Below are 25780 nucleotides of genomic sequence, written 5' to 3'. Positions count from 1 at the left end.
TGCATGTGTCAAAGTCCTTACTCAACTTACTTTACCTCTGTTCCTTCACAATCTTTTGTAGCTTTACCTTGATTTAAGTGATTTAAAGATAGCTTTTGATGATGGCGAGGGTCCAAAAGCCTTTCATTAAGCTCATACCTCCATAATAAAAGTACACTTTAAACAAAGGGAAAGTGCGCCACTTGTAGGATGGTTTCATAACTACAAGACATTCTGGCTTAAACATTTTCTGAAAGGAATCATCCCAGCACACAGAAAATGGCATGCTGGCATCAGCCCACTTCAAACACTTGTTTGAAAACATGTATTTATATTTATCCATCTTCTCTTTCTTTCACAGAGGCCAACACACTAACAGCCCACGCGCAAGCACAGTCTTGGGAATCAATAACTTGTACAGTCAGGTTGTGCTGTTGGGCTCCATCTCCGCTGTGAAGGCTTTCAATTATAGAACTGAAAGCTGCTCGCTCACTGCTGAGCAATGCATAACCGGGCCAATGTCACTGCACTTTACATTTATTCTATGACCCCATTCACACCTGGCAGCGCAGTCTAATTTTAAACCAAGGAAACTTGTGGACTGTGACACACAGAACAAGATTTACTTTATACCTCCATGTGGATTCAGAATTATTAACCGTTGATCATGAAATGGACTTGTCATTGTGAGTTTGCAGCAGGTAACTTACGTTGTCAGCGAGCTCCACACTAGCAACATCCATTATGATTGGGTAGAGTCTGATCGATTATCCACATTTTGACAGACTATACATTTGTGTTCATGGGCGAGATTTTTGATACACATTTTAGCTTTAAACAGATACATAGCTTAATATTCTAAAACCTGATTTGATTGAAAAACTGTTTTAAAGTACTTTATTTCAAGTCCCATTCAGTGTCAGCCTGACTAAAGTGAACACAGCACACGTGTCTATAGAGATCATTGAGGTTTTTAATAATCATCAACACATTTATGTACAAAGCAGGCAATGTCGTATTCAAATGAATCCCCTCCCCCCCAAAAAAACAGAATCTTAAAATGCGTTTTCTTCTTATTTTCGGTCATAAAATAGCTAAAGATTACCTCAGGGAATCAATTCAACAGCTCAAAAATGATTTTGGAACCGTCAGTACAGTTACAGTTTGACAAAAAGTTAACAGATTATCTACCACAGTTTACCAGCCCTGGGCGTGGGAAGTCAACACCGAAGAATAAATCAAGAAGTATTTTGCTCTCTAATGAAATGATGATTGCAAGATCAACTTCATCCCTGAAAGTTTTCCCTAAAGCGCAGAGTTTGTCTTTGTTCTTCAGGTATCTGATGGGACTGAAGTGTTTTGTGAAACACAGACCCGGTTTACCCGACGCAGAAGATCTACTAGGAGTCAGTCAAAAAATTCATAAGTAAAGCAGATATTAAATGAGTTGGGGGTGTCAATGAAAAGGGCTCGTTAGGGGAGATTCACTATTTGCACATTGAAAATCCTCTCTCCTGTTTTCCAGCAAATTCGATGCTTAAAGATGTTTACAATTAACGTTGTTTTTTTTGTGTTTTTCTTCCAAAATAGCATTTTGAGACAAATAACCTGATTGTCTAATGCACAAGGACATTAAAACAATGGTTCAGTTTAGGAAAGGCTCAACTATATTCATTCAATTCTATAACCCCTAGATGTAGTTTGTCCACGAGCAAGAGGAAGGGAATTACGGTCTCAATGTGTGCCTGTTTAAAAAGCCACTGATATAAACTATGTTTTAATTATAAAACATAGCCTATTGGATATCCTTTATTCAATCAATGCATGAACTAGAAAGGGAAAAGGGAAATACAATTTCAAGTTACTGGGAAATGTAATTTAACCCTCGTAGTTATTCATTTTTGGGATGAGTCCTGTTCCGTTGGCAAAGTCCAAATATCCTGGTACTCCAAGACCACTATCAAGCAGTATTGCTTTCAAATCAAATCAAAATGATGGAAATACAGATGTTTGCCCTTGACCTAAAGTCTTTAAAACGCTATCATGGCATCTTTTAGTGCATCTTAAATCCTTTCATATATAACGTTGCTGTGCACAATGCACAACACTGCATGTTAGGAAATCGATGTTACAAGTGTGGCAGATGAAATGTCCATTTGAATATACAGCAAACAGCGTTTCTAAGTTTTAAAAAATCCAACAAAGCCCAAATGACACACCAGAGATCAAACATTAGGTTTTTGTCATTTACAATGAAAAGGAAAATCACACCCAGGGCGGTGCCAACTGAATATGTTCTGTGTTGTAAATGAAGATGATGAATTCAATCGTTCTTTACAGCCGATATATTCAGTTGTTCCCTTCCTTCAAAAATAAATGTACAAGGATTCACAACATGTTGTCAACCTGTGTGCCTGGAGACTCAGGCTCTTGAAAACACATGTGGGGATCTACCAAAACGTCCTCTGCATTATTCTGTTATAAAACCAGTGACTAGAGATAGCCGAGGGGAATACAGAAGAACAAGGAAGCAGTCCCCACTGAACACAATTATTTAAGAAAGGATGAAAGTAAAAGAAATTTAGAGAAACTAATCTTATACAAAAAACACTTGCTCCGCTAGTTAGTTTGGTTTGTTTCCTCTTTAGTTAGTGACCGCTTAAATGAGCAGCAACACTGAGGTGGTGAAAGTCACTATATACACCAACAGACTAACAATTCACACATACAGACTCACACTCACTACGCACCCATACATGTCATTGTGTCCCTGGTATCACAGGTGACAGTCTTTCCCTCTCACACAAACAGAAACAAACTGGGGATCTGGGTGGGGCAGTGGCTGGTGACGGCGCACCTATATTGTAGTTGTGACAACTTGGGTACTTTTCTTCTTCTTGGTGTATGAGGCTCAGTCAGGGCATCTGGCTGTCAACGAGAACTGTAGGAAGGCAAGTCCTCCTATTTAAGCAATGGTTATATTTTCCTCCTGTCATTTGAGGGGACTGGCTGTGTGCAGACAATGAGAGCGAAAGGGTCAAGTTAGGTCACCATTTAATGTCTACAAAGAACATTTCCTTATAACTGCAACTTGTCTATTTAATATGCAGAGCATCAGTGATTATTAAAATGTCCAAATGGATAGAATAGAACACAAAGACAAGGTCACAGACAAAGAATGGGAAGAAATCACTTTGAAAATGTTACCTTGAGAGCTTGGCGGTTTTAGCTTTCGTCATCAGAGACATGGGGTCTAGCAATGGCCATCTCCTCCTTGCTATTTGCAATCATCTTACACTTCTACACAAAAAAACAAAAAAACAATCAGTTACTCTGACTAAACACAACTGTGCAATTAAACAGCCCAAAAATAATACTTTCTTCAACATTCTTTCATGTGAATACTATAACTAGAAATGAATCCCTCAAACACAAATACAGTCCCCTACTCACCTCAGTAAGCTCCTTTATGGTGTGAATGTTAGCTTGCTGAGTGACCTTCCTCTTTGCTTCCTCGATGTGGTCCAGGTTAAGGGTTGGTTGTGGGGGGGCAAGACACGGGGGAGGCTTGTTAGTGATGGTAGGGAGCGGGGCAAGGGGAGGCATGGCTGCCAGAGCACCCATGTTGGTCAAGGCAGCTGTCATAGTAGCTGCTGTCATACTTGCCATGGCGGCAGACATGGTGATGTTTGACATGTTGGGCATTCCTGGAATATTGGGTAACCCCATCTGACCCATGTTGGACATATTCGGCATCCCCATACCCATAGGGAGAGGTAAGGGTAGAGGTAAGGAGAGGGGGGTGGGAGATGGAGTGGGTAGAGGAAGCTGGAGGATGGCTTTCGGCCGAAGACTCTCAGGAATGGGCACCCCCGCTTTAGCACACATGGCAGCAGCATTAGCTTTGGCTATCTCCAGTAATTGATCCTTATCTAAAAGAAAGAGATAGATAAGGACAAAAGATAGAGTTAGGCATACAAGCAGTGTATAACATCGTATACCTTTAGATAGGGCTGTGCTATTAATTGAATTTTGATCGTGATTTTTAGGTCAAATGATCTCCAAACTAATATAATCGAGTTGAAACGATTAATTTGGCATTTTCCGTTGTCTATGGTAGGCCTAGAGTCCCTCCCCCAAATCATTCAATGCGGCCCTGCTGACTGGCTCTCAAAGCAGCTGTAAAGTGAAGGACGTGAGTTGTGTGTGTGGTGAGCCGCAGTATTCAAAAAACAGCGCGAGTGGAAAATGGCAGAGGGAGGGCAGCATCGTTTGATCGACAAAAAGTGTAGAACAAGTTCTCTTGTATGGGAACACTTCGGATTAGAAGAATCCGACGAGGCACAGCACCACACAATGTGCAAAAAAAATGTTAGATTCAGAATGTTGTGTCAGTGCACTTAAACACGAGAAAGTTTATTTTGGATAAATATACGTTTTTCTATGTCTTATTTGATTTTCTAAGTATATTTATTTTATTCATTAAAAGTTTTATAGAATTTGCAGAACAGCCGGATACATATTTGTACATTACATTCGATTTGAACATTTTTTTCTTTTTTTTTTGAACATTTTGTGCAGTAGGCTTATCTTTTTAAGGGGAATTTTGAAAATTCTCAGTTACAGTGAAAGAAATGCTGAATAAATGCATTGTGTTTTCAAACTTTAAAATAATCGTTTGAATAATCGTGATTTCAATATTGACCAAAAATAATCATGATTATGATTTTTTCCATAATCGAGCAGCCCTACCTTTAAAAATATTATACAAAAATAAACCTTGTATGTTGATAAATGTAATGTTGTGTGATACTATTAAAAGTTGTTTACCCAGTTCAGTGAGGCGTGGAGGAGTCTTGCTGGTGCTGCGTCGTGTACGGGACCCTGAGCGGCGCTGCTTGCGGAGAATGAGAACTGGAGAGTGGCTGGGTTCCCTCTTCCACCTGTCTCGCCTATCAAATGAACGACTTCGAAACACCGGGCGCCTCCCTCGGCCCCTTGACCTAGACCTGCGTCTGCGATCAGAAGAACGGGACCTTGATCGCCTGCTTCTGTCCACCGACCTTTTCCTCCGGCCTGTGGAGCGGCTCTTGGATCGCTTGCTTCTCTCTGCGGACTTGGACCTCCGTCTCCCACGGGCATTGGGGGAGCGGGAGCGCCTCTTCCTGGTTGGAGAGCGAGACTTGGATCGGCGAACTCTGGTCCGTGTCTTGGAGTGTGATCGCTTGCGCCGCCCAGTAGAGCGTGACCTTCTCCGCCGGGTGGGACTCCGAGACTTGGAACGTCGTTTCTTCCTTTCTGATGGAGACACAGAATCTCTTTTCCTTACAGGAGATTTGGACCTGAGAACACAGGAATGATAAGTGACCGATAAGTAATCAAACTTCATCAACCTTTTAATTACATCTACAGGTTTGGGTCTGGGATAAGAAGCATTTCAGGTCTGAGTTGATACGGTTTTTAAACAATAATTACTGTGAACTAGAAAGGTTTTAAATGTTGATCTCTTTAAGGACTCAGAAAACTTGGGTTTGATATATGGGACGGCTAATACAAACATTACAAACCTAGACTGCCTCCTTCGGGATTTAGACTTGGATGTTGATCGTCGAGGTGAAGAAGTTGGGCGAAGCTTTCTGCGATTCGTAGGCGAGCGTGACTTTTGCTTAACTGGGGAGGAAGAAACCACTTCTTCATCTGAGCCTGCTGAAAGATCTGACCTGTCCGGGACCGTGGCGGGTTCTCGAGATCCCGACCTGGAAACATCCCGTTCATTGGATGAGCTGGCATCTTCTATCTGTTCCTTGTCGTGGTTCGGAGAAAGCATCTGAAGAAGCTCCTGCAACGCATTTGCGGGGCTCTCAGCGCGGGGGATAGAGGGAGCCGCTGAGGGAGCTGCAGAGGGAGCCACTGAGGGAGCCGCAGAGGGAGCCACTGAGGGAGCCGCTGAGGGAGCCACTGAGGGAGCCACTGAGGGAGCCGCTGAGGGAGCCACTGAGGGAGTCACTGAGGGAGCCACTGAGGGAGCCACTGAGGGAGCCGCTGAGGGAGCCGCTGAGGGAGCCACTGAGGGAGTCACTGAGGGAGCCACTGAGGGAGCCACTGAGGGAGCCACTGAGGGAGCCACTGAGGGAGCTGCTGGCATGGGTTTCCAAGCACCTGCATGGTATATTAAGACACATTAGAACATTTTAAGAGAACAGAAAGAGAACTTACTGAGGATATTACATCATGGTTGATGTATATCCAGGGTTTTGTCTAAATCGGGCAACAGGGGTGCTGCGCCCTCTTACTTTCGCCGTGCGCCCTCATACCAAAATGCAGATTTTTCCTTTATCCATTTTGAAGTGATGCCAGGAAACAATATTTCTGTGGCAGGCAACAGGCTTACACCGAAACTGAGATTTCTGAATTAGGTTTAAGTTAATGTCCTTTCTTCTGTAGAGGAAGTAAAGAAACCGTAACTCTTTTTGGTTGTTTGAGGTGAAATATATGACTCCGCTTCCTTCTAATGCATTATTTTTGCCAGAAAGTGGGCGGGGCTGTAATTTTGGCCAGAGGTGACATTCACACCGTCATACTATATTTTTTTTCTAGAAAAACTCCTGATATCTATGTTGAAATATCCGTTTATACTACCAGTATTTTTTATTATTATTATTATTATTATTATTAAATAATAATAATAATTTAATACTCACTGCTTGTAAAAAAAAAAGTGCAAGATGATATCTAGCTATTCTGATTGTCCAAAATCCTGTGGGATCAAGTCAAGTTAATATGCAAATAACATGTGGTTGTTCCTGGAGAATAGAAGTGAATTTAACTGTTTTCACAACCGAAGGCTCACACTCTTGGGAAATGAAGAGCGATTTTAGGAACAACATCAACTTTAATTGAAACAAAGCGAGAAAAAGACTCTGACCTGTTGTGGCAGGATATCCTTCACTTTCGGTCTGCTCTGCCTCAGGAGAGGAAGGCCTTATCTCTTTGACAGGAGAGGAAGACGCAGATCTGGCTAGTGAGTTGTCAGAGTGCCCATTACTTGACTTAGACCTGGACCTAGATCTGCTCAATTCTGCCGAGGCGGATTTAGACTTTCTTCCACCCTTCTTAGGAGATTTGGACCCCTTCTTGAAAGGTACTGGTGAGTTTGACTTTGAGTGATGCCTTTGAGACAACGAGCGAGATTTGGAGCGCTTGCCAGACCTTGGTGGTGAACGATTTCTCCTGGCAGGGGAACGCGAGCGCTTCCGGGAGGGAGGTGTTCGGGATTTGGTCCGTTTGCGGGGACTCTTGGATCTTGAATGACGACTGCGCTTAAGGACTACAACAGATCTTGATCGAGTGCGCTTGCTCCTGCGAGTCGAACGGGAGCGTGATCGGCGGGATCTAGGGGGCGGAGACCTCCTACGCCGAGACAAGGATCGACTTCTGGAGCGCCTCCCTCCTGCACGTCTTCCCGGTGACCGTGTTCTGGAGCGACGAACAGGGCGCCTTGATCTAGAGGCGGAGCCACGAGTTCTTGTGGCGGAACGTGACTTTGAACGCCTGCCAACTGCACCACTTCGGCGAGGTGAGCGGGCCCTAGAATGCCTTCCTCCACGGGAACGTGACTCGGACCTCCGACTTCTCCTTGGAGACCGGGATAGAGAGGGGGACCTGCGGCCACCACGTTTAGGGGATCGGGACACCCTTCTTTTGGGTGAGTGAGAACTTCTACGTCGCTTAGGAGAAACAGACAATGAACTCCTCCGGCGTTTAGGGGACTTGGACTGCCTTGGAGATTTTGACACCTTCTTCTTCGGGGTGAGGGAGCGAGAGGTAGACCGGGACTGGCGGGCTGCTCTCTTGGGAGAGATTGACTTCCTCTTAGATTTAGGGGACTGGGATTGGGAAAGCTGCCGAGTCTTTAGAGGAGTTATGGACTGTTTTTCCTTTGAGTTTGACCTGGAATGAGTTCTTGATCGTTCTTTCATTGCAGTCGCTGCTGCTGCTGCTGTTGTTTGCCCATCAGACTGCTCCCTAATAGGAGTAGGTGTTGGTGAACGACTACGACTCGACCCCAACCTCTTAATATCTAGGCCCCTGGAAGGAGAAGGAGACCTAGAGGAAATGCCATCCCTGTCCCTTGTCTTCTGAACGGAATTGGACTGCTCTTTCAGGCTTGGGTCATCTCTTGAGGTGGCTCCTTCCTGTTTAGGGATAATGTCAGGAAGTTCATGGGCATGACTGAATGTACCATCAGTATGACTACCTTCGATCTTAACTTGAACAGTCGCTGTCTGGGTTATATCATCATGGCATGCAGAGGGTGACCTTACACTAATTTCTGATAGATTGGTGCTAGACTCCTTCCCCGCAGATGGGGACACATCCATCCCTGATGTCTCCTCTTTCTTGACTCCAATTAATTCAGGTTTCTCCCCTCGTTTGCTTTTTGAAACCAGTTTGGACACTGGTTCTTGCAGGTCAGAGGCTGTAACTGGAGAGTATTTAACCTCACCAGCACCTTTCTCTACTTCACCTTCAGACTCAGAGCCTGAAGCTGAGCTGCTTTCAGATGGGGATCGAGATTGGGATTTTTTCTCGTGCTTTTCGTCCTTCTTTCTCTTCTTTTTCTTCTTTTTCGCAGCATGTCTTTTGTGTTTTTTGGATTTTGCATCTCCCTCCATGTCTGCACGTGCTACGACAAAAAGGGATTTAATTTGATCAAAAACTAATCACGGTAATTCATTAATTACTTGCAAAAAAAACATGAATTATGTTGTGTCACGGACTCCTACCTGCAATTACATCCTTTTTGCCCTCCTCCTTCAACCCATCTTGGTCTCCAAGTCCTGTGGCTGCTGCTAGCCTGGCACTAAAAAAAACAAAGAAAATTAAACTTGAAGGTTTTCTTAATGGTTAATTATTAAATGGTGTATCACAAATAAATAAGATTCTCCTTTTTATGTTGGGTGAAGTCATAAAACTCCATTGACTGAGATTGGTGGCTTTTCTAAGACAAATCTCCTTAGTTAATAATGGAAATTTGGATTTCAAACCATATTCTAGACAATTACACAATATAAAACATGTAAAGTCTTAAACAACAGACCTGGCTCTGGTGGTCCTGATGGGCTTCTGTAGTAGTGGTGGCTCTACATCCGACTCAGCACCAGATTCTGAACTGCTCTCTTTTTCCCCCTTTCTCTTCTTCTTCTTCTTCTTGCTCTTGTGTTTTCTGTGCTTCTTGTTTTTCTTGTGTGGTGGATCATTCCCTTCCTTGGCATTTATGCCGTCTTTCTCAGGGGCCTCATCTTCGCCTGGATAGGGTGGCCAGTATTTCAGATACACGAGCATTTGGAAAATCCAAAACATGTGCAAAACTTAAGAGCAATACATTTCATTTGTGCTGTGATTAAAATGAGTAAATGTAGTTGTGGTCCTTATAAATGCTTGTGTGGATTCAATTATACTTTTTACTGTGCAAAATGTTGAAGGTACACAAAGAGTTAAATATATTAAATGGCTATGGGACATTTGGCAGATCTTAGTTAGACTTTCAACTTGACAATCAGCATTTGATATAATTCTGTTGTCTTTACACATGGAATTTACAAGATATGGCATGTTAAACTTAATCCCCCCCCCCCTTATTATGAAGAGCTCCACACCTAAAGTTTGGTCCTTGCCGTAATGCTAACATGCTGCCACAATAAAGAACATGTAAAGTAAAGTCTGTCAACATTGAGGTTAAAAAAATACAGCTCAAGCGTTTGGGGTTGGATGAGTTATTGAAAGAAACTAAAATAGATGTGGAAAATTGTAATTGAAGACTCATCACTCACCTGAGGGGATGTCCACTGCACATTCCATTGTGCCGGTGCCCCTGGTTTTGTCAAAGGCCCTCTTAATGTCACTGAGGTGCTGCTCCGTCACTCAGAACTGGTGATGGAAATAAAAGGTTTTAAATCCAAAGCAAATAATGTAGCACCAACATAAAAAGATGTTTGGATTCAATTCATGCTCATAACATCAACTACAAAAAGGGATATTCAGTCTCTTTATCCCCGCCAAGGCAAGCCAAGCAGGGACAAAATACAGCAGGCAAAATTGAAAATAAATTAAGACTCCTCTACAAAAGATATGACTTAAACTTAACATAAACTTCATGAAGGCAGGCTTTATCACAGGTCAGTTATTTAAAACTTCTGTTTTATATGACCCCTCTGTGAGTTAATCAAACAATGCAGACTCGAATTCCTTGATAAAATTCGATCTCCTAACCATCTAATTAATGTGATATTTAATTTTCAACCAACAACAAAAACGTAATTATTCTGGTCAACAAATGACGCTTTGATTGGCAAAATACGGCAGCTTGCCTCTGAACACAAGACCCTGGTGATTTTCAATATACAGTATTCCTCAACACAAATACCATAATACTACTGGTAAGATAAAAGATTAGCTGATTAGACTTTGCTTTTGATTTCAATGTTATGTGAACTCACTTTTCAGTTAGTTTCCAGAAAAAAAATGTGAAGACATTAAAATTAGTAAAAAACGATTTTTTACAATGTATATATACAGTTCCGGCTACCAAGGCAAAAATACATGCCCGAATTACACTGACCAAAAACTACTCCAAAACCACATTCAAAATTGACTGAGATTTCAAAGATATCACATTGAATAACATTATAGGCTACTGTTGGCCTTGCGTCTATTCTCGCGTAGCATGACCTATCCACAAAGCGCTGTGTCTGCTGAAAGACTATCGCGTGAATACGGATATTACTATAATCATTTATTCGACATAAATCATAGTTTAACCAGAGTTTGCACGCTTCACTCAAAGATGTACGTTAGTTTCCTTTAATCCAGAATTATAATACATTAGCCTTGTTTAGTTAATATCAGGATACGATACAAACAACATGTGTGAAACACTGCTACTCACACAGTGGCGAAGAAGCCACAATCTAAGTTAACGGACATCACGTACGATATTTATTTGCAGGAACAATTAACTATAGTTACATATAGGAAAGCAGCAACATTCACATTTTAAGTAGCCAATATTTAAGCTTATGTAGCCAAAACACCCAGCTGCCGAGCGTTACCGCTTTAGTTAATGCTAAAGCTAACGTTAGCCAAAGGTAACGTTTTGAAACGTTATATTACATTTCAAGCAACGTCTGATATCATTAAGTTACCCCACATGTTGTCGATGCCTTATGTCACAGTGTTGATTTAAAATCTTAATTATATGAATACTTCCTTTTGTTGGGTCAAAGCTGCACGGATAATGGAAGCAAAAAAAAAAAGTTTGAAGCAGCAACATACACTAACACGTTAGATAACGCTGATCACTGCCGGGCCTGCAAAGCCGTAACTAGCGTTAACATCCATTCATAGATCAATGCAGCTGGATAAGAATAATATTGGCTCCGAATACCTCTTTATATACTGGTATTCCCTCATGCCTTAATTATACCGCACGCGTACCAGTCGAACAAGCTGTTAATAGTACAACATGCTGCCTGCATGCCGAGGCCTAACCGTTGATCCACTCGCTCATCACCATTACTGCTTACTACCTCTATGCTTACTACGTTAGCATGCTACTAGCTATTCAAAAGCTAGTGTGCTGGGACTTTTAGCTGCCTCTTGTTTCAACAAAGCAAGTTCATTCGCTCATCAAAGTTGTCGATTCTGTAGCATATATTTACCCAGGTTATTGTCGATGGAAGCAGTTCCTGTGTAGAAAATGCCAGAAATATGCAGTCCCGCAATATGTAAAAAAAACAACAATGGTTGAATATGCTAACCGTTAACGTTAGCCTACTACCTTATCCGCCATGATGGAAAATGTATCCCGAAATGCCATGCTGCGCGGTTTGAATGGCGGCGTCACTGTCGCCTAGGCAACTACACGCTCCACGTTATCTAACTGTAGAAAACTGTCCACAATGTCTACTTCTTGGATTTGTCTTAAAGTGCATTATCATAATTTATTAAGTTATGTGTAAAAAGTCAAGAAAGTAAATCCTATACATGGGTGTAGGCATATGTTTTGTTTTGGATGTGCCCTTTTGATATACATCATCCTTATGTGTCGCTGATTTTGATAAACATTATTTAATAAAGATATATTTCTTAAGGTTAAAAGGACAAAAATAAACATCTGAAACCCTTGTGCTGTATTCAATGTTCCACCTAATGTGTCGTTTGAAACTTTCATGGAAGCTGGTTTGATAGTTGCTGCCTTTTACCACTCAAATAACAACAAAGAGATTTTCACAAGCAGAGAAGGCATGTGTTTTGACATATTGAATTGTATGTATCATTTTAACTGTAGGCCTGCTAGACGAAACAACTAGTAGACGAGCCCATGGCATACATGTTAGCCTTTTGCCTTGAGTGATCATTAGAGTTTGAAAGTCACACTGGTTGGCCGTTTGCAGAGACATTAGAAACATTGTAAATCGTTTTTTTGTGATCGGATGAAGCTTCAATCAAGCTTTAAATAACATTACATAACACTGCATTTATGATGAGATGGTTATAACTTGTTCCAAATGTAAGTTGTTTACTCAGTTAATATTTGTGTGCTTTTATTCTGAAAGTATTGGATCGGAAGTGGTATTGTTGTTGTTGCAGCGCCAGTTTCAGTAGTTCACAAAGCGAGAGGATATGGTTTAATTTGCAAAAATAGCATAACATATTCGTCAGTGGCATGCGTAACCTATGGTGTTGCCTAGCAAACTAGTCATCAGCTAAAAAACATGAAGAAGAGGTTTAACATCAACCTGGATGACTCTGCTTTCACCAAAGAAAGAACGCTGGTCTGTATTTTGCTAGCTATAACTTTTCACAGCGGCTAGGAATTAGCTAGCTCGTTGTTCATCTGGTAACTAAGGTTACTTTTAGTACATTCCTTAAATCTTAAATAGCTAACCGAGTTAGCATCTCAAGGTGCAGGATCGGCTGCTAAAACGTGAGTGTTTTTTACATGATTGATTCCATAATTCTCGAGTCTCTGACAGGATTTTTCATTTGTTTGTATTCCAGCCAAAGCCACAGTTTCAAGCTTCGTCTAAAGGAGGACAAAACACCTCAGCATCAAATTCATGTTCAGCAAAGCCTGCCGATGCGCCTGTGGACCAGCCTATTTCCTATGCAGATTATTTTGTCCAGAGTAAACGCAATGTGTCTGGTCCTCCTCAAAGAGTGGGTCCCTCCAAACTGCTCAGGACTGAAGAAGCTGGAGACACCAATCTGAAGCAAAGTGACTTAGAGACACTGTGTTCTGTCCCAGGCCTATGTGAAACAGTTCAGGAGTGTGCTAAAGGGACTGAAGATGGATCCGATGGGGCTAAGAATAGCGAGGAGACGCATGTGGATGGCACACACCAGGAAGAGGGGAATTGTCAAAGGTCATATCAAAGCCTAAACCTGGGACCAAAACCAGTGGGATCTGGGAGCAGTATTATTGTCAGTCCCCGGCAGGTATGCATCAGCATTTATATGCCTCTTGGCTAACGCAACCGCTTGTATTAGGATTGTGAAGGAAAATCATCAGCTTCTCATCCATACATTTGCCCTCTGCACACACTCATTCCCATACAGAGTCAAAATGTTTGCTAATAAAGCATTAGTTTGTTGATACTGTTCCCATTAGTATGGAAATAGACTGTTTCCATCTTTGTTAGTTGGCTTGCTAAACAGTGGGTATCCCTTTGCATATTTTTTAATACCAATTCAGAGGGGAAATCCCATCCTGAAGTTTGTGAGGAGCGTCCCTTGGGAGTTTGGTGAGGTTGTACCAGACTATATCCTGGGCCAGACAACTTGTGCTCTCTTTCTCAGGTGTGTTTTTTGACCTCAATACGGGCATGTGTGTGTCTGTGTTCTGTATGTGAGATGAAGAATAGTTGTTTGTGTGGAGGAGACTTTTTTTCCCCCTCTAATTTAATGGCCAAAATACAATTTTTTTCATTTTTATTTTTTCTCTTGTTCTGTTTTGCTGAAATGCTGATGCCGGGGCCTGTCTTGAAGTCTGAGGTATCACAATCTCAATCCCAACTATATCCACGATCGCCTCAAACTGCTTGGAAAGACTTTCACCCTGCGAGTGTTGCTGGTTCAAGTAGATGTGGTAAATAAAAAGTGGACAAGTTATAATAATTCAGTCAGATTTATTTGAGTGATTACTAAAAGTGCTTTGTTTTGAGAAGAAAAAAGTTCTGCCGCGCAATATTATGCATTTTTATAAAGCTATCCTGGGTATTTTACTACGTTGCATCAATTGTGTACTCCCTGTTTCTTTTGACTTGAAATAAGTGTATCCAACAGAATCTTGTTCAAGTCTAAATGACTGTTAGTAGGAAACCATACATGTCAAATACTGAATGAGTTTGTGTTTCAAAAACCTTTTCATACTATAGACATAAATTCCATTTAAAAAGATTCAAGATTAACTTTGTGTTTTTCTCTCTGACATTGTTTTTTTTTACCACAGAAAGATCCTCATCATACATTGAAGGAGCTGGCTCGCATCTGCATCATGGCTGACTGCACTCTGATCTTGGCTTGGAGGTACGACCTGCAACAGATTTCCAATAGGATGGAACAGTAGCATACATAGAAAAGAGTATAGGAGTTGGAAACAGTTTTAAAACGGGAACGTCACTGTAATCCTGGGCTCGCTAACCAAAAATTGTTCAATAAGAAGAAAAAGACTGATATTCAGATTTTTAATGTGTCCTGAAATGCAATTTAAATTTGTAGGAGGCTGTAAACATTCTTTAAAACTTCAAGCTTCTATTTGGGTCATTGATAAGATATGTTTTATTACATATTTTTGTTCAAACCAGGATCAACGGATGGAAAATCTCTATTTCATTTGCCTGCTTCTGTTGAGCAGGGCACACAATAAAATTAGAAATGAATAAATAAACATAGGTAATATTTTTGTTGTTTTGACAGTCCAGAGGAGGCCGGCCGTTACCTGGAAACGTACAAGTCATATGAAAAGAAACCAGCAGACGTACTGAAGGAGCAAGTTGAAAAAAACTATCCGTCACAGGTGTGTGGATTTGATGTTTTCATGTTAAAGAACGTGTAGTTCATAGCTATTGTTATTGTGATCATTTTACCAATTCGAAAAATACATAGGACCTTACAGTGTGATTGACTGAACTTGATGCAGCCACGTATATTGTTAAGGAAAATTACAGTAAATGCAATTACAGTGGTGCACTTCTGATTTGATTGGTTTGTTTTAAGGTTACTGATTGCCTCACAACTGTGAAGTCCATAAACAAGACCGATGCCATTACCCTGCTGTCCACTTTCTCAGTGAGTACCACTTCAGCAAAAATGTCTCCTCAAATTGCTGCTACTCCACAACCAGTGACATGTACAGGCTTATCCACAGGCTGATTTTAAGGGGTACTCTGAATTCATTTTGTCACTTTGGGATGATGTATTATGTGATTTTTATCAGTCTGTAGAAGGAATCATCAGTGCATCTAAGGAAGACTTGGTTCTCTGTCCAGGCCTTGGACCCCAAAAAGTGAGTTCAAATACATGTGCGTCGTACACAGCAGGCATATAAGAACGTTATTAAAAGTACTATGTTGGCATTTTGTGCTTTCAGGCACGGCGACTCTATGATGTGCTGCATAAGCCCTTCCTCAAGTCAAAGACAAAAGACAGCTGAAACAATGAGTGTGTGACATGCTCCTGGAAAGAACTCCTTAATGTTGGTTGAACATACAGCATGAGAATACACACACACACACACACACACACACACACACACACACACACACACACACACACACACACACACACATCAGGAGACTGAATTAAATACAATAAACACGCTTTTTCTACTGAGGTGGTGAGATAAAGTTCAGCTTTGCATGTTTTAAGATGTGATATAATAAGCTGTTGGAGCTGCATACCGATTACATGCCTAATGAAGTCATGGTTTTGTTCAGTGTTGATTTTTTTATTAAATGAAAAAAAAAATGTTGTTATGTTTGTATACTGTTAACTGTTTTTTCTAGTTTCTTTGTTCTCAATGTGAAATAACCAGTGTGCTTAATTGTTTTTTTTGTTGTTGTTGTTGTTATTCACCAAAAATTGGGAAAATAATATAATTATATATAGTATAAATTTGATGTTGAATGAGTTACTCATTTGAAAATTAAGAAGAGCACTAAGTCTAAAAAGAGAAACATTAAAGCGAGTAGCGGTTTTGGGCATGGGCGAAGCGGGCAACCGCCCGGGGCGGCATTTCGTGGCGGGCGGCACGAGCGAGCACTTACATTTTTTTTAAAGTCATCTGGGCTGCGAAGTGGTTTTATATCTATCATATCACTGTGTGGGGAATTGACAAATTGGTGCCCCCTGCATCTGCAGGCGCCCCTGCTTGCTGAGAAGGCGCGGTGCACAGAAGCTGTGTGAGAAGGGGAAAGGGGAGGGGTGCGGCCGCGGTTGACAGTTCACCTCTGGGTCTCCCAAATGGAACGGACAAGGGGGGGACGGGGGATCCACTGTATAGAGCTCCTGCAGATGATGTCATATATGCTGGTCACGTGACGAGATACGACAGGGGCAGCCATTTTGGCAGTCATCGCGGCAGTAAATTGACAGGCACTGGCAGACTGTCAAGGATGGTGGATAACTGCTGTGCACCAGGTTGCACAAATAGGCGTGGGAAAAAGAAAGGTGTATCGTATTATCGCATTCCTAAAGACGCGGAGAGGAGGGAGAAGTGGATTGGAGCGATTAAAAGAGCCAGGAGCCTTCAGAAAAAGACTGAAAGATGGGACCCCCCGGCCGTTGGCTTTCGCTTATGCAGTGATCACTTCATATCAGGTGGGTGAAGGAATACAGTACAATGCTACAAAAAGTTTCTGGTCAGTTTAATTAAATTTAATTAGTTTAATTTAAGAAGTAGCACCCAGTTATTATAGCTAACGGACACTGTGATGTCCCTGTCCCCGGATGACACTTCCGTAGCTAGCCAAGCTAATAAACAAACAATGCTAACGTGACACTGCCTATCAAACTGGAATAATTTAATACTTACCCTTGCAGTGATGATGCCGAAGTTTTTGGATGTAAGACTCCACAGTTGAATGTTGTTTACGAAGCCGGACTGACACCATTTGTAAGCCTCCAAGCTTTTGTACGCTCTGAGGGAGTCTCCTGAGTACACTGATGGAAAGCTTACAAGATAGCTGTGGATGTCTGCGTAGCGCAAGTCGGGTACATCGTCTTCAGAGCAGGAGGTTATGCTCTTGAAAAGCACACCGGGTGAATTATATGGGTCGCTTATATTTAATCTCTCTAATTTTGTACTATAAAGCCGAATTTCACTTGAATTAAAATGAGAAGTATACTCGCTCGGTAAGAAAACACTGGCACCGGTGGTCATGTTGACTGCCAAAATGGTGGCTCCCAACCAAAAGTCAGTGTCACTGTCACACCTCGACTTTCTTCCAAATAACGCACATTTCATTCATAATATTATAATTACAGGCCTATTATTCCTACACGTTTTTGTTTGTCTGAGTTGTGTGCATTGATTGATTCTTGAAAAGTAAGTTTGTCTTTCAGTTACATTACATTGTTATAATAAAAAAAATGCTGAAATAAAAAAACACTTATTTTTTTCCTTCGGAGGGGATCTTGCCCGGAGTGTAATCATGTAGTACCGCCACTGATTAAAGCATTAGTACAGTTTTGTGTAACGCAACCATTCTCTTATAAGTGAACAAGAGACAGTCAAGATTTTTAAAATGTTTACGATGAAGTCGTTGCTATCCCACCAATCCAGAGCGCAGTGTTGCATTCAGGTGCTCCTCTGAAATTCCGTTTCTATGTTTGGAAGTCAACACGATACACTTTTACTTTGAATGCTTCACGTGTAAATTAGCCTGCGGTAACAAGAGAGGACGTATTGGAATAAATCTTTCTTTTATGATAAAATGAGGACCAAAAATATTTGATATGCATTGTATGATATTAAAAATAGGATCAAACACTTTTATTAAAAATGAAAAAGGTTTTACGTGGAATGTAAAACATTAGCTATTCAGTATTTATGTTTCATTACTTTTAACATTATAATATACCAAACTCGTGAATTATGTCTTTATATTTACGATTCGAGTAATGATCACAATATTTCCGACAGCACGTGAAGGCACAGTAGTTTATACTGACGTCAAAACAGGAAGTGTTCATGCTGTTCAAGTTTTGTGATATTATTTACTGCTTATTTCACAAAACAATTCCGTTTGTCTTAACTTTACTTGTCGATGCACCGTGTGGCGTCGTGAGCACTCTCAGGTAACCAAACAGCAGGCGATTCTCAATCTCAACACAAGCCCCGAGACATGCAGACAGAGAAAGAGGATGATGAGGATGATGATGATGCATCCGTTGAAGAGTAAGTAGCCCTGTCTAATTTCACTGGAGGTGGCAGCGACCAGGTTAGAGACCGACATACGCCCGGTATAATAATTGCACACATGTAACGGACATGTTAAGTCAGGCTGCTATTTCTCACTGTGCTGTTTTTGTCTCGTAACTTAGTTTCCGCAGCGGGGACACGCTACTCGTGAAGCCTGCTTCTGAGGAGGAGGAGGAGGAGGAGGAGGAGGAGGAGGAGGACACCTCTCTGGAGGACCGATGGCAAGATGAAGAATATTTTGGCCATTATGGGACCCTGGTTAGAAACGTTCAAGGATCACACTATTGTGCATGTTATGCCAATTCAATTCAATTCAATTGATACATCTTCATTGTGCCCGGATTGCAATTCTGGCACATATTGCAGCAACAATTTATATTATTTCTAGGAAAAAAAACGTTTGCAATGTGCCATCTGTAAAATTGCATTTAGTACAAAGTGCAAAAGTATCCTACAGTATACTTCGACCCTGAGGGCAGAAGGTGGAGAACCTGCTGCAAGATGTGACATAGGTCAATATGTCAACATGGGCATACCCTTTCCGGTGTGTTAAAGAACACATTCTGAGAGTTTCAGAAATGCAGGTCATTCACAAACAATGTTGAAAGATCAAACCCAGAATAGATATGTGAATTAGATGGAAAATGCTGCTGTTCAGCTTTGACTTTCAAACCTTTGCAGGTCTGCTATTGCTAGGATGAAACGATCAGAAAGACAAATAAAAGCGCCCACTGCTTTACAATGACGACATTCTTAGTTTAATTTGATCCCTATAAGTAAAATAACTTGTTACATGTTTTTTTAATCACAGAGACTTCACTTGGAGATGTTGTCAGGTAGGAGGCGCACTGAGGCGTTCAGGCAGGTTATCCTCAGCAACAGCGCTTCTCTTAGGGATAAGGTGGTGATGGACCTTGGCAGTGGGACTGGCATCATCAGCCTGTTCTGCGCTCAGCTGGCACAACCCTCATAGGTAACGTGAACAGTATTGTTAGTGGGGGAGTTACTTATTGAACAAATTGGTTGAATTTCCCTTTACATATCTGGCAAAACAAAGGGTTTTTGAAATTAGACCACATTTAACACTTGAATACACAGTTTTTCATAATTGCATTATTGAATTTATACCCAATTTTAAGAAAACGACCTAAAAACAAGCCATAGGAAGTTTGAAATAGGAGAAATGTGGAAAGACAGAATCTCTATATGATCTATAAAAAACCTCACAGGTGCTCTGCATTGCAAACATTGGTGAACTTGTACTCCCATCTGCTGGACAAGTTGTATTGCTACACTGAACAAACCCCAGGGGGTGCAGTGTCTAATTCTGGTTTTGTAGGTGTATGCTGTGGAAGCGAGCTCCATGGCGGAGTACACCAGACAGCTGGTGAAGCAGAACGGCTGCGAGGAGGTGGTGACGGTGCTCCAGGGACGAGCTGAGGAGATCGATCTACCTGAGCGGGTGGACGTCCTGGTGGCTGAGTGGATGGGAAACTGCCTACTGGTAATAATAAGTAATAATACAAGGTATAATGGTAATATCTGTTCGACTTTAGCTACTTCATCTCAGTTTTATTAAAGTTTTGTTCAGATGCCATGATGCACTTCCACTCGTAGTCCCCCTCAGGGTTGAATATACCTCGTCCTGTGTCTGTTTCTCTGTCCTCTGTTCTAGTTTGAGTTCATGGTGGAGTCAGTTTTGCTGGCCAGGGACCGCTGGCTTAAAGAAGGTGGCGTAATGTGGCCTTCATCCGCGTCCCTCACCCTGGTGCCATGTCAGGCCAACGGCTATTACGCAGAGAAGATGGACTTCTGGGAGCAGCCCTATGGACTGGACTTTACTCCTCTTCAGTAAGAACCACTAATCAGATGTTTATGATCTCAGATGTAACGTTTAAACATTGACTATAATATTCTGAAGTGCCAGGTAGTGATGTAGTGATGTATCTAAAGGATCATGATGTGACAATCAGAATAGAAGCCACATCTATGGCAACCATTTTCTTGAAGTGTAATAAAACTCATATTGGTGTCACATTCACTGTGAGCAGCACATAATAAAAGTAAAGTGTATATCAGTCACAAAAGTACGAATACTTTTGTATGCATTGACTCTTCATGCCACAATATTGTACTGTATGTTAAGTACATGGTGATCTGTTGACATTATTGTAAGTACAGTTAAATTTGTTCACACCATGTACATTTCTACAACTATACACACCATTTTTACATACATCCCTCAATATGTACCCAGTTATTGTGTTTTCAAAATAGATCCGGTTTGACTGATCCACCAGCAGGCAGCTGGTCTCAGGCAGCAACTAACTGGTGTCTTTGTAAGTTGCCTCAAGTTGCCCTGAAACCTAAAAATGGTCACTTTCCAATCGCAATAATGCTGGCCTTTATTGCTTATTGGTATTTTACTTGCATGAGAAGATATACAAGATAATTGTATCTTAACATCCACTTGCTGGCTTTATCTCAGGCATTCAACATTTTGATATTTTAATGTTCAGGTATTCTTTGTGAAAGTTCCCTCCCCTCTTACAAATCCTTTTACCTCAAGCATAAGTTAATAAGTGAACTACAGCTTTTGCATTGCATGAAATGATTCCCATGATGTTGTTGTTGTTTTTTTAACTGTGTGAGGGTAGAGGTAGAACATTTTCCACATTTCCTCGTTTTTGAATTCTGCAACCCCTCTTTCGTTTAATATAAGAAAACAGACAGAAAAAACAATCGCACCCTAACAAGAACTGGAAAATTGGTCACAGCATTGCGGAATTCTTTTTTAAAGGATTTAACACTTGTTTTGCATCACCAAAAGGTGTCGCTGATTTGTCAATTATTTCCCCTTTTCTCTGAGGAAATAACTCAAGGTTTTTAGTTCCTTCATGGGGTTTGTTAGTGCAGAACCATACTAAATGGAAAGTTACCAGAATGGGTACGATGTAGTTCAAACCGGAACAGCCTCAGGGGACATCCTGATGAATTTATCAGTGAGTTTTGCATAATGCAAAATAGGCAAAAAACTTTTGGTGACTAAAGCATGGTGAACTGGAGTACAGATTTGCAATCAACACAAGAAAACTGAATCCCTGAAGGAATTATTGAGTCCAATTGGATTCAGTAGTCTCAAATAACACAAGACTATGTTGTTTTGAATGGTGTTGCAGGTATTTTATCCACTTCTAACATTTCTTATTTAGCTGTTCATATTTAGCATCCCAGTTGTTACCTGTAGTAACAGTTGTGACCAAGTGCATGAGCATGTTTGTAATCTGTTACCAATGTTTGAAGACAAACCACATTTCCTGGTTTCATTCTGCAAGAAAACATCTTAGTACAGGAAGTTGCAGTACTACCCCTCTTTTTGCTGAATACAAGAAAACAGACAGAAAAACAACCTCATCGATCCCAACGACTGACTCACGGCTCCCTGTGATGTTGTGCGCCTGGATTTGTACACTTTGCAGATAAAAGACCTGGAGGTGCTGGGTGTTTACCCTTTTTATTTTGCAAGGATTGTTTTCGCCCCATACAGACAGCATTTGCTAACTGCCATGTGTTTCATTTCTCAGGAAATAAAGGGGCAGTTTCACTTTTGTGTTGAAAAGTCTGGTGTGTTTCATGGAGTCACCGCCTGGTTCACTGTTCAGTTTGAAAGCCTGGAGATGGGAGGAGCAACAGTGGAGTTAAACACCGGACCTCACTCTGAGTAAAACAAATGAATCACTCTTTGGTTCAGTTTAATTGAGAATCTTTGTGGTTTTCAAATGATTTAACTCACATACAAATAAGTCACTACTTCTGAAATGGTGAAAAACTAAAGCAAATTTTTACAAAATATAGCAAAAATTGTAGGCCTAATCCTCAACTTGTTACACCTACCCTTTTTTAATTATTTTGAATATTTATCATATCTATAATAAATGTCACTGAAATTGAAAAAGACAAATATGTCTTTTAATCATGTTGTGTAGTTTTAATTTGAAGGATAGTTCATTCACTAACAGTAGTGCTCCGGAGCCCTGAATAGTATTTTTTTATCAGCCCTTGCACATCATTTAAATAATCAGAAAATCTAAATTGCAAAAATACAAATACACCAGACAGTATACACAACACCTAGAGTATTTCTGTATGTGCAAATAATGTCTTAAAATCTTAAAGTTTCTTAATAAAAGTCACAAACTTTAATGCGTGACAGTATTAAGTTGTTTCTTTTCTTCAGGCCAACGCACTGGAAGCAGACTCTGTTCATGCTGGACCGCCGGTCAGTTTTGGCGGGAGACTCCATCAGTGGAACCATCCTCCTGCGCAGGAACCCCGTCTGGAGACGCCACATGACCATCATCCTGCACTGGAGCATTAATAGCAGCACGGGGGAAACGGAAAAATGCCAGGCAAACATTTATTCTTCACTTTGAAATCTCTTTATTCATGAAACATGTCTATAAATTGATGGTATATTATTTTATTCTCTTACACAACATTTTGGTAACGTGTGATTCGTGCTAAGTAACATGGTGTTGTTAGAGATGTTTATTTATTTGTTTTTCTCTGCGTTCATAGGTTGGGACAAAGACTTTCCCCATGTGGAGGTGACGGATTCTCTGTAAGTGTTGGAAATCAGCAGGGACACATGACGTGAGCTGTAAGCTGCTGCTGACCTGGAATGAAGAGCAACGGTCAAAGGCCTGGGAAATACAGAACACCATGACCCATGTTAAAAGGGCATCAAAGAAGTTACATGCTACAAATGAACAGTGGAGCATTATTTTAACTGTATTATATATACAAATGCTCATGGTGCTAGGTGGAAAAAGGCTTTATTGAGACAATGGTTGAAACCGGAAACAACAAACAGTTTTGAACAGATATTTGTGGTCTCATGTGCAAAAAGCAGAAGCTTTTGTGTTTATTTTTACTCTTATGTGCATATTGTTTTACAATAGGCAATTGACATATTAAATTCAAGTGTTAACCATAAACAGAAACAGATTAACCATAATTTATAATGGTTTGAGATGAATCATTTTTGTATATTCGAAGATTAGAGTGAACATTGTATGCCACTTAAATTCTTAATTATCCTAATGAGTTCAAATAGGCATTACATTTTACCTAGAGATATTAAATAACATTCATTATTTTTAAGTAAAATGACTGTACAAAAAGTAAACTCTGTGATACAAATAAAATAACGTTTTGGGAGTTATTGAATTTCAAATGTTGCGTTCATTCATTTTTTTTTTTTATCATCAACATAACACTCCTATCATGCATTTGTTATTATCAGCAATGGCAGAACTGTCATGGCACATTTCTTTTTTGTCTGTGGATGCACTCTCATTGGTTATGGCTCTGTTTTACTCTTTGCTTTAGCTCTGGAGCGCGTGTTGACCTCTGAGGATAAAGGCTGCGTGGGTAAGGATTCAGGAGAAGGACGCCTGGAGAGCGGGACAAACATGGGGGGTTTAACAACTTTGTCTTCAACCTCTGTTTCCCCACTTTTAGCACTTTTCTGCCTCAAGTGTTTGTCACAGTGGTTCACAAACGTATCCAGCTTGACAAAGGTCTTGTTGCACACTTTGCAGTGATAAGGCCGCTGTCCTTTGTTGAGGCGTATGTGCAGCCTGATGTATGATGATCGTACAAAGGTGCGGCAGCAGACGCCACACTTCAGATCCTCGCTGCTACTCTGCGTCTGTGCCGGAGCTGGTGCTGGTTTCACCTTTCCAGACGCCTCCTCAGCCTTGTGAGCGAGCAGGAGGGGCAGAGAGCGAAAACCAGCACCACACTGCTCACACTTGTATGGCCGCTCCCCTGTGTGTAGACGAACATGAGCCAGGAGTCCAGCCTTCTGTGTGAATGACTTGTCACAGTAGGTGCACTTGAAGGGCTTCTCGCCTGTGTGGAGCCGCTGGTGGGTCTTCAGATGTGAGGCCCGGCCAAAGGTCTTGCCACACTCCGAACATTTAAATGGCCGGTCCCCGCTGTGTATTATCTTGTGTGCCACCAGGTGGGAGGACTGATGGAAGTACTTACCGCAGGTGCTACATCTGAATTTTCTCTCCTTGTTGTGGGATGCCAGGTGAAGGGTCAGGTGGGCGGAAGAGATGAAGGTTTTGGAGCACAGGCTGCAGCTGTGAGGGTCCAGGCGGAGGCGGCGGTGTGGGCGCCGCCCGTTAGGGGGGCTGCTGCCCGCCTGGCAGGATGCACACTTGGAAGGAGGGGATGAAGCAGAGGTTGTGTCAAAGTCCAAGCTGCATCCACAGTCTGAGCACTGCCCATGATGTTGGTCTTTAGCAACGGTTTTATCCAACATGGTGCTATCTACATTACCACAGAACGAGGGGCGGGGTTTTCATTCTTAGACACATCACAGGGACATCTGAAAGCGATAAACACATTATGTTTATCTTGCTTTACAGTGGTGTAAGTGAGAATAGAAATGCATTGTATATAATATACGTGTCCTATCAGCTTTATTATTCTTTAAAAACAAAGATAAAACCACGCATTATTATCATATTTCCTTTATCAGTTCCTTTGTTATAACGGACGATTGCGGACATAATTAGGAGGGTTGTTAAACTGTCCTAACACGCAGAAAATAATCGGCATGTAAAATTGGAAACCAGAAATAAAACATGGATAATGTATAGAATTACACTAGCCTACCTTATAACACGTACTAAAGTGTAGGCCTGACTTCGCCCCTAAAAAATGGGATGTTACGATTCGAATAATGGCACATAAACAGGGATTTTACATACCCGTGTTAGTTCTTCCTACGAAAATGGGCATTTGTTGAAAGATATAATGCTTTGATCGCAGTTAAGCATTATAGAAACAGTAAAATAACGGCTGAGGGATCGCATTACGAGCCCTCCGTTCTCCTGCAAACGGCTGCCGGGTTTCCCAGTGGCAGGGGCTGCAGCATCATCTAGCGTGCGGCGGAATAACTTGTATTGCCTATGCGTCGCAGAGAATGAGACATTAATATAGCAGAGTTTGCAAGTCCTAAGTTAAAAATGAATTATACCGGACCAATTATTGTTTGGATGATCCAACATTAAATCACGTGCAAACATTACGACACCAAATATGAGCATGTATTGTATATTCCAAGTCAATATCAACGTATAAAGGATACGATCCTACAGATAAACTGACTTCCTCGTCCCTCATTAAAGTTTCGTTTCATTGAGGAGTTCACAAGAAACTATCTGTGATTGGGTCTGTGACTCTTAAGTTTCGATTCCTACAAAATGTCGAAAGACGGTTAGGGGTTGGACACCAGCACAC

General features: G+C 41.2%; 4 protein-coding genes across 6 annotated transcripts; 2 read left to right on the top strand and 2 right to left on the bottom strand.

Moving 5' to 3' along the window:
- Positions 1-932: 932 nt before the first annotated feature.
- On the bottom strand, positions 933-11859 carry sona (SON DNA and RNA binding protein a). 3 transcript variants are annotated; one of them, XM_063888182.1, is made up of 11 exons: positions 11700-11859; positions 9813-9909; positions 9080-9287; positions 8766-8842; positions 8304-8665; positions 6905-8174; positions 5547-6138; positions 4810-5321; positions 3433-3911; positions 3187-3279; positions 933-2988 (listed from the first exon to the last, which is right to left on the bottom strand). In XM_063888182.1, exons 2-10 carry the CDS (start codon positions 9838-9840, stop codon positions 3205-3207), a joined length of 3603 nt encoding a protein of 1200 aa, XP_063744252.1. In that variant the 5' UTR covers positions 9841-9909; positions 11700-11859; the 3' UTR covers positions 933-2988; positions 3187-3204. The 3 variants fall into 3 exon arrangements, with proteins under 3 accessions (XP_063744252.1, XP_063744250.1, XP_063744251.1); XM_063888180.1 differs by having other exon boundaries at positions 6905-8665; XM_063888181.1 differs by lacking the exon at positions 11700-11859 and adding an exon at positions 11426-11618 and having other exon boundaries at positions 6905-8665.
- Positions 11860-12611: 752 nt separating this feature from the next.
- On the top strand, positions 12612-16016 carry ercc1 (excision repair cross-complementation group 1). Its single transcript, XM_063887286.1, has 9 exons — positions 12612-12815; positions 13042-13479; positions 13736-13839; positions 14029-14128; positions 14492-14568; positions 14959-15058; positions 15259-15330; positions 15479-15547; positions 15632-16016. The coding sequence occupies exons 1-9, from the start codon at positions 12756-12758 to the stop codon at positions 15692-15694; spliced, it is 1083 nt and encodes a 360-aa protein (XP_063743356.1). The 5' UTR covers positions 12612-12755; the 3' UTR covers positions 15695-16016.
- A 2191-nt stretch (positions 16017-18207) lies between these two features.
- prmt2 (protein arginine methyltransferase 2) lies at positions 18208-23692 on the top strand. Its single transcript, XM_063887995.1, is given in 10 exon segments — positions 18208-18439; positions 18586-18721; positions 19275-19436; positions 19803-19967; positions 20139-20314; positions 20741-20838; positions 21854-21957; positions 22048-22184; positions 22701-22872; positions 23042-23692. Coding segments are annotated over 10 exon segments (1236 nt in total). The 5' UTR covers positions 18208-18386; the 3' UTR covers positions 23075-23692.
- On the bottom strand, positions 23282-25688 carry LOC134867020 (zinc finger protein 239). Its single transcript, XM_063887287.1, has 2 exons — positions 25249-25688; positions 23282-24863 (listed from the first exon to the last, which is right to left on the bottom strand). The coding sequence occupies exon 2, from the start codon at positions 24795-24797 to the stop codon at positions 23826-23828; it is 972 nt and encodes a 323-aa protein (XP_063743357.1). The 5' UTR covers positions 24798-24863; positions 25249-25688; the 3' UTR covers positions 23282-23825.
- Positions 25689-25780: the final 92 nt, after the last annotated feature.

This window comes from Eleginops maclovinus, chromosome 7 (assembly GCF_036324505.1).
Source record: "Eleginops maclovinus isolate JMC-PN-2008 ecotype Puerto Natales chromosome 7, JC_Emac_rtc_rv5, whole genome shotgun sequence".
Lineage (NCBI taxonomy): Eukaryota > Metazoa > Chordata > Actinopteri > Perciformes > Eleginopidae > Eleginops > Eleginops maclovinus.
This window is presented reverse-complemented; position numbering and strand designations above follow the sequence as displayed.

What these genes read in the sequence shown, in the direction of transcription:
- ercc1 (XM_063887286.1), top strand. Translation starts at nt 12,756, where the DNA reads ATGAAGAAGAGGTTTAACATCAACCTGGATGACTCTGCTTTCACCAAA. An exon ending in TGCTGGTTCAAGTAGATGTG is followed by an intron (nt 14,129 to 14,491) that starts GTAAATAAAAAG and finishes TTTTTACCACAG; the next exon opens with AAAGATCCTCATCATACATT. An exon ending in CAGGCCTTGGACCCCAAAAA is followed by an intron (nt 15,548 to 15,631) that starts GTGAGTTCAAAT and finishes TTGTGCTTTCAG; the next exon opens with GCACGGCGACTCTATGATGT.
- LOC134867020 (XM_063887287.1), bottom strand. Translation starts at nt 24,797, where the DNA reads ATGTTGGATAAAACCGTTGCTAAAGACCAACATCATGGGCAGTGCTCA.
- sona (XM_063888180.1), bottom strand. Translation starts at nt 9,840, where the DNA reads ATGGAATGTGCAGTGGACATCCCCTCAG. An exon ending in TCCCGAAGGAGGCAGTCTAG is followed by an intron (nt 5,322 to 5,546) that starts GTTTGTAATGTT and finishes CTGTGTTCTCAG; the next exon opens with GTCCAAATCTCCTGTAAGGA. An exon ending in CCATAAAGGAGCTTACTGAG is followed by an intron (nt 3,280 to 3,432) that starts GTGAGTAGGGGA and finishes TTTTTTGTGTAG; the next exon opens with AAGTGTAAGATGATTGCAAA.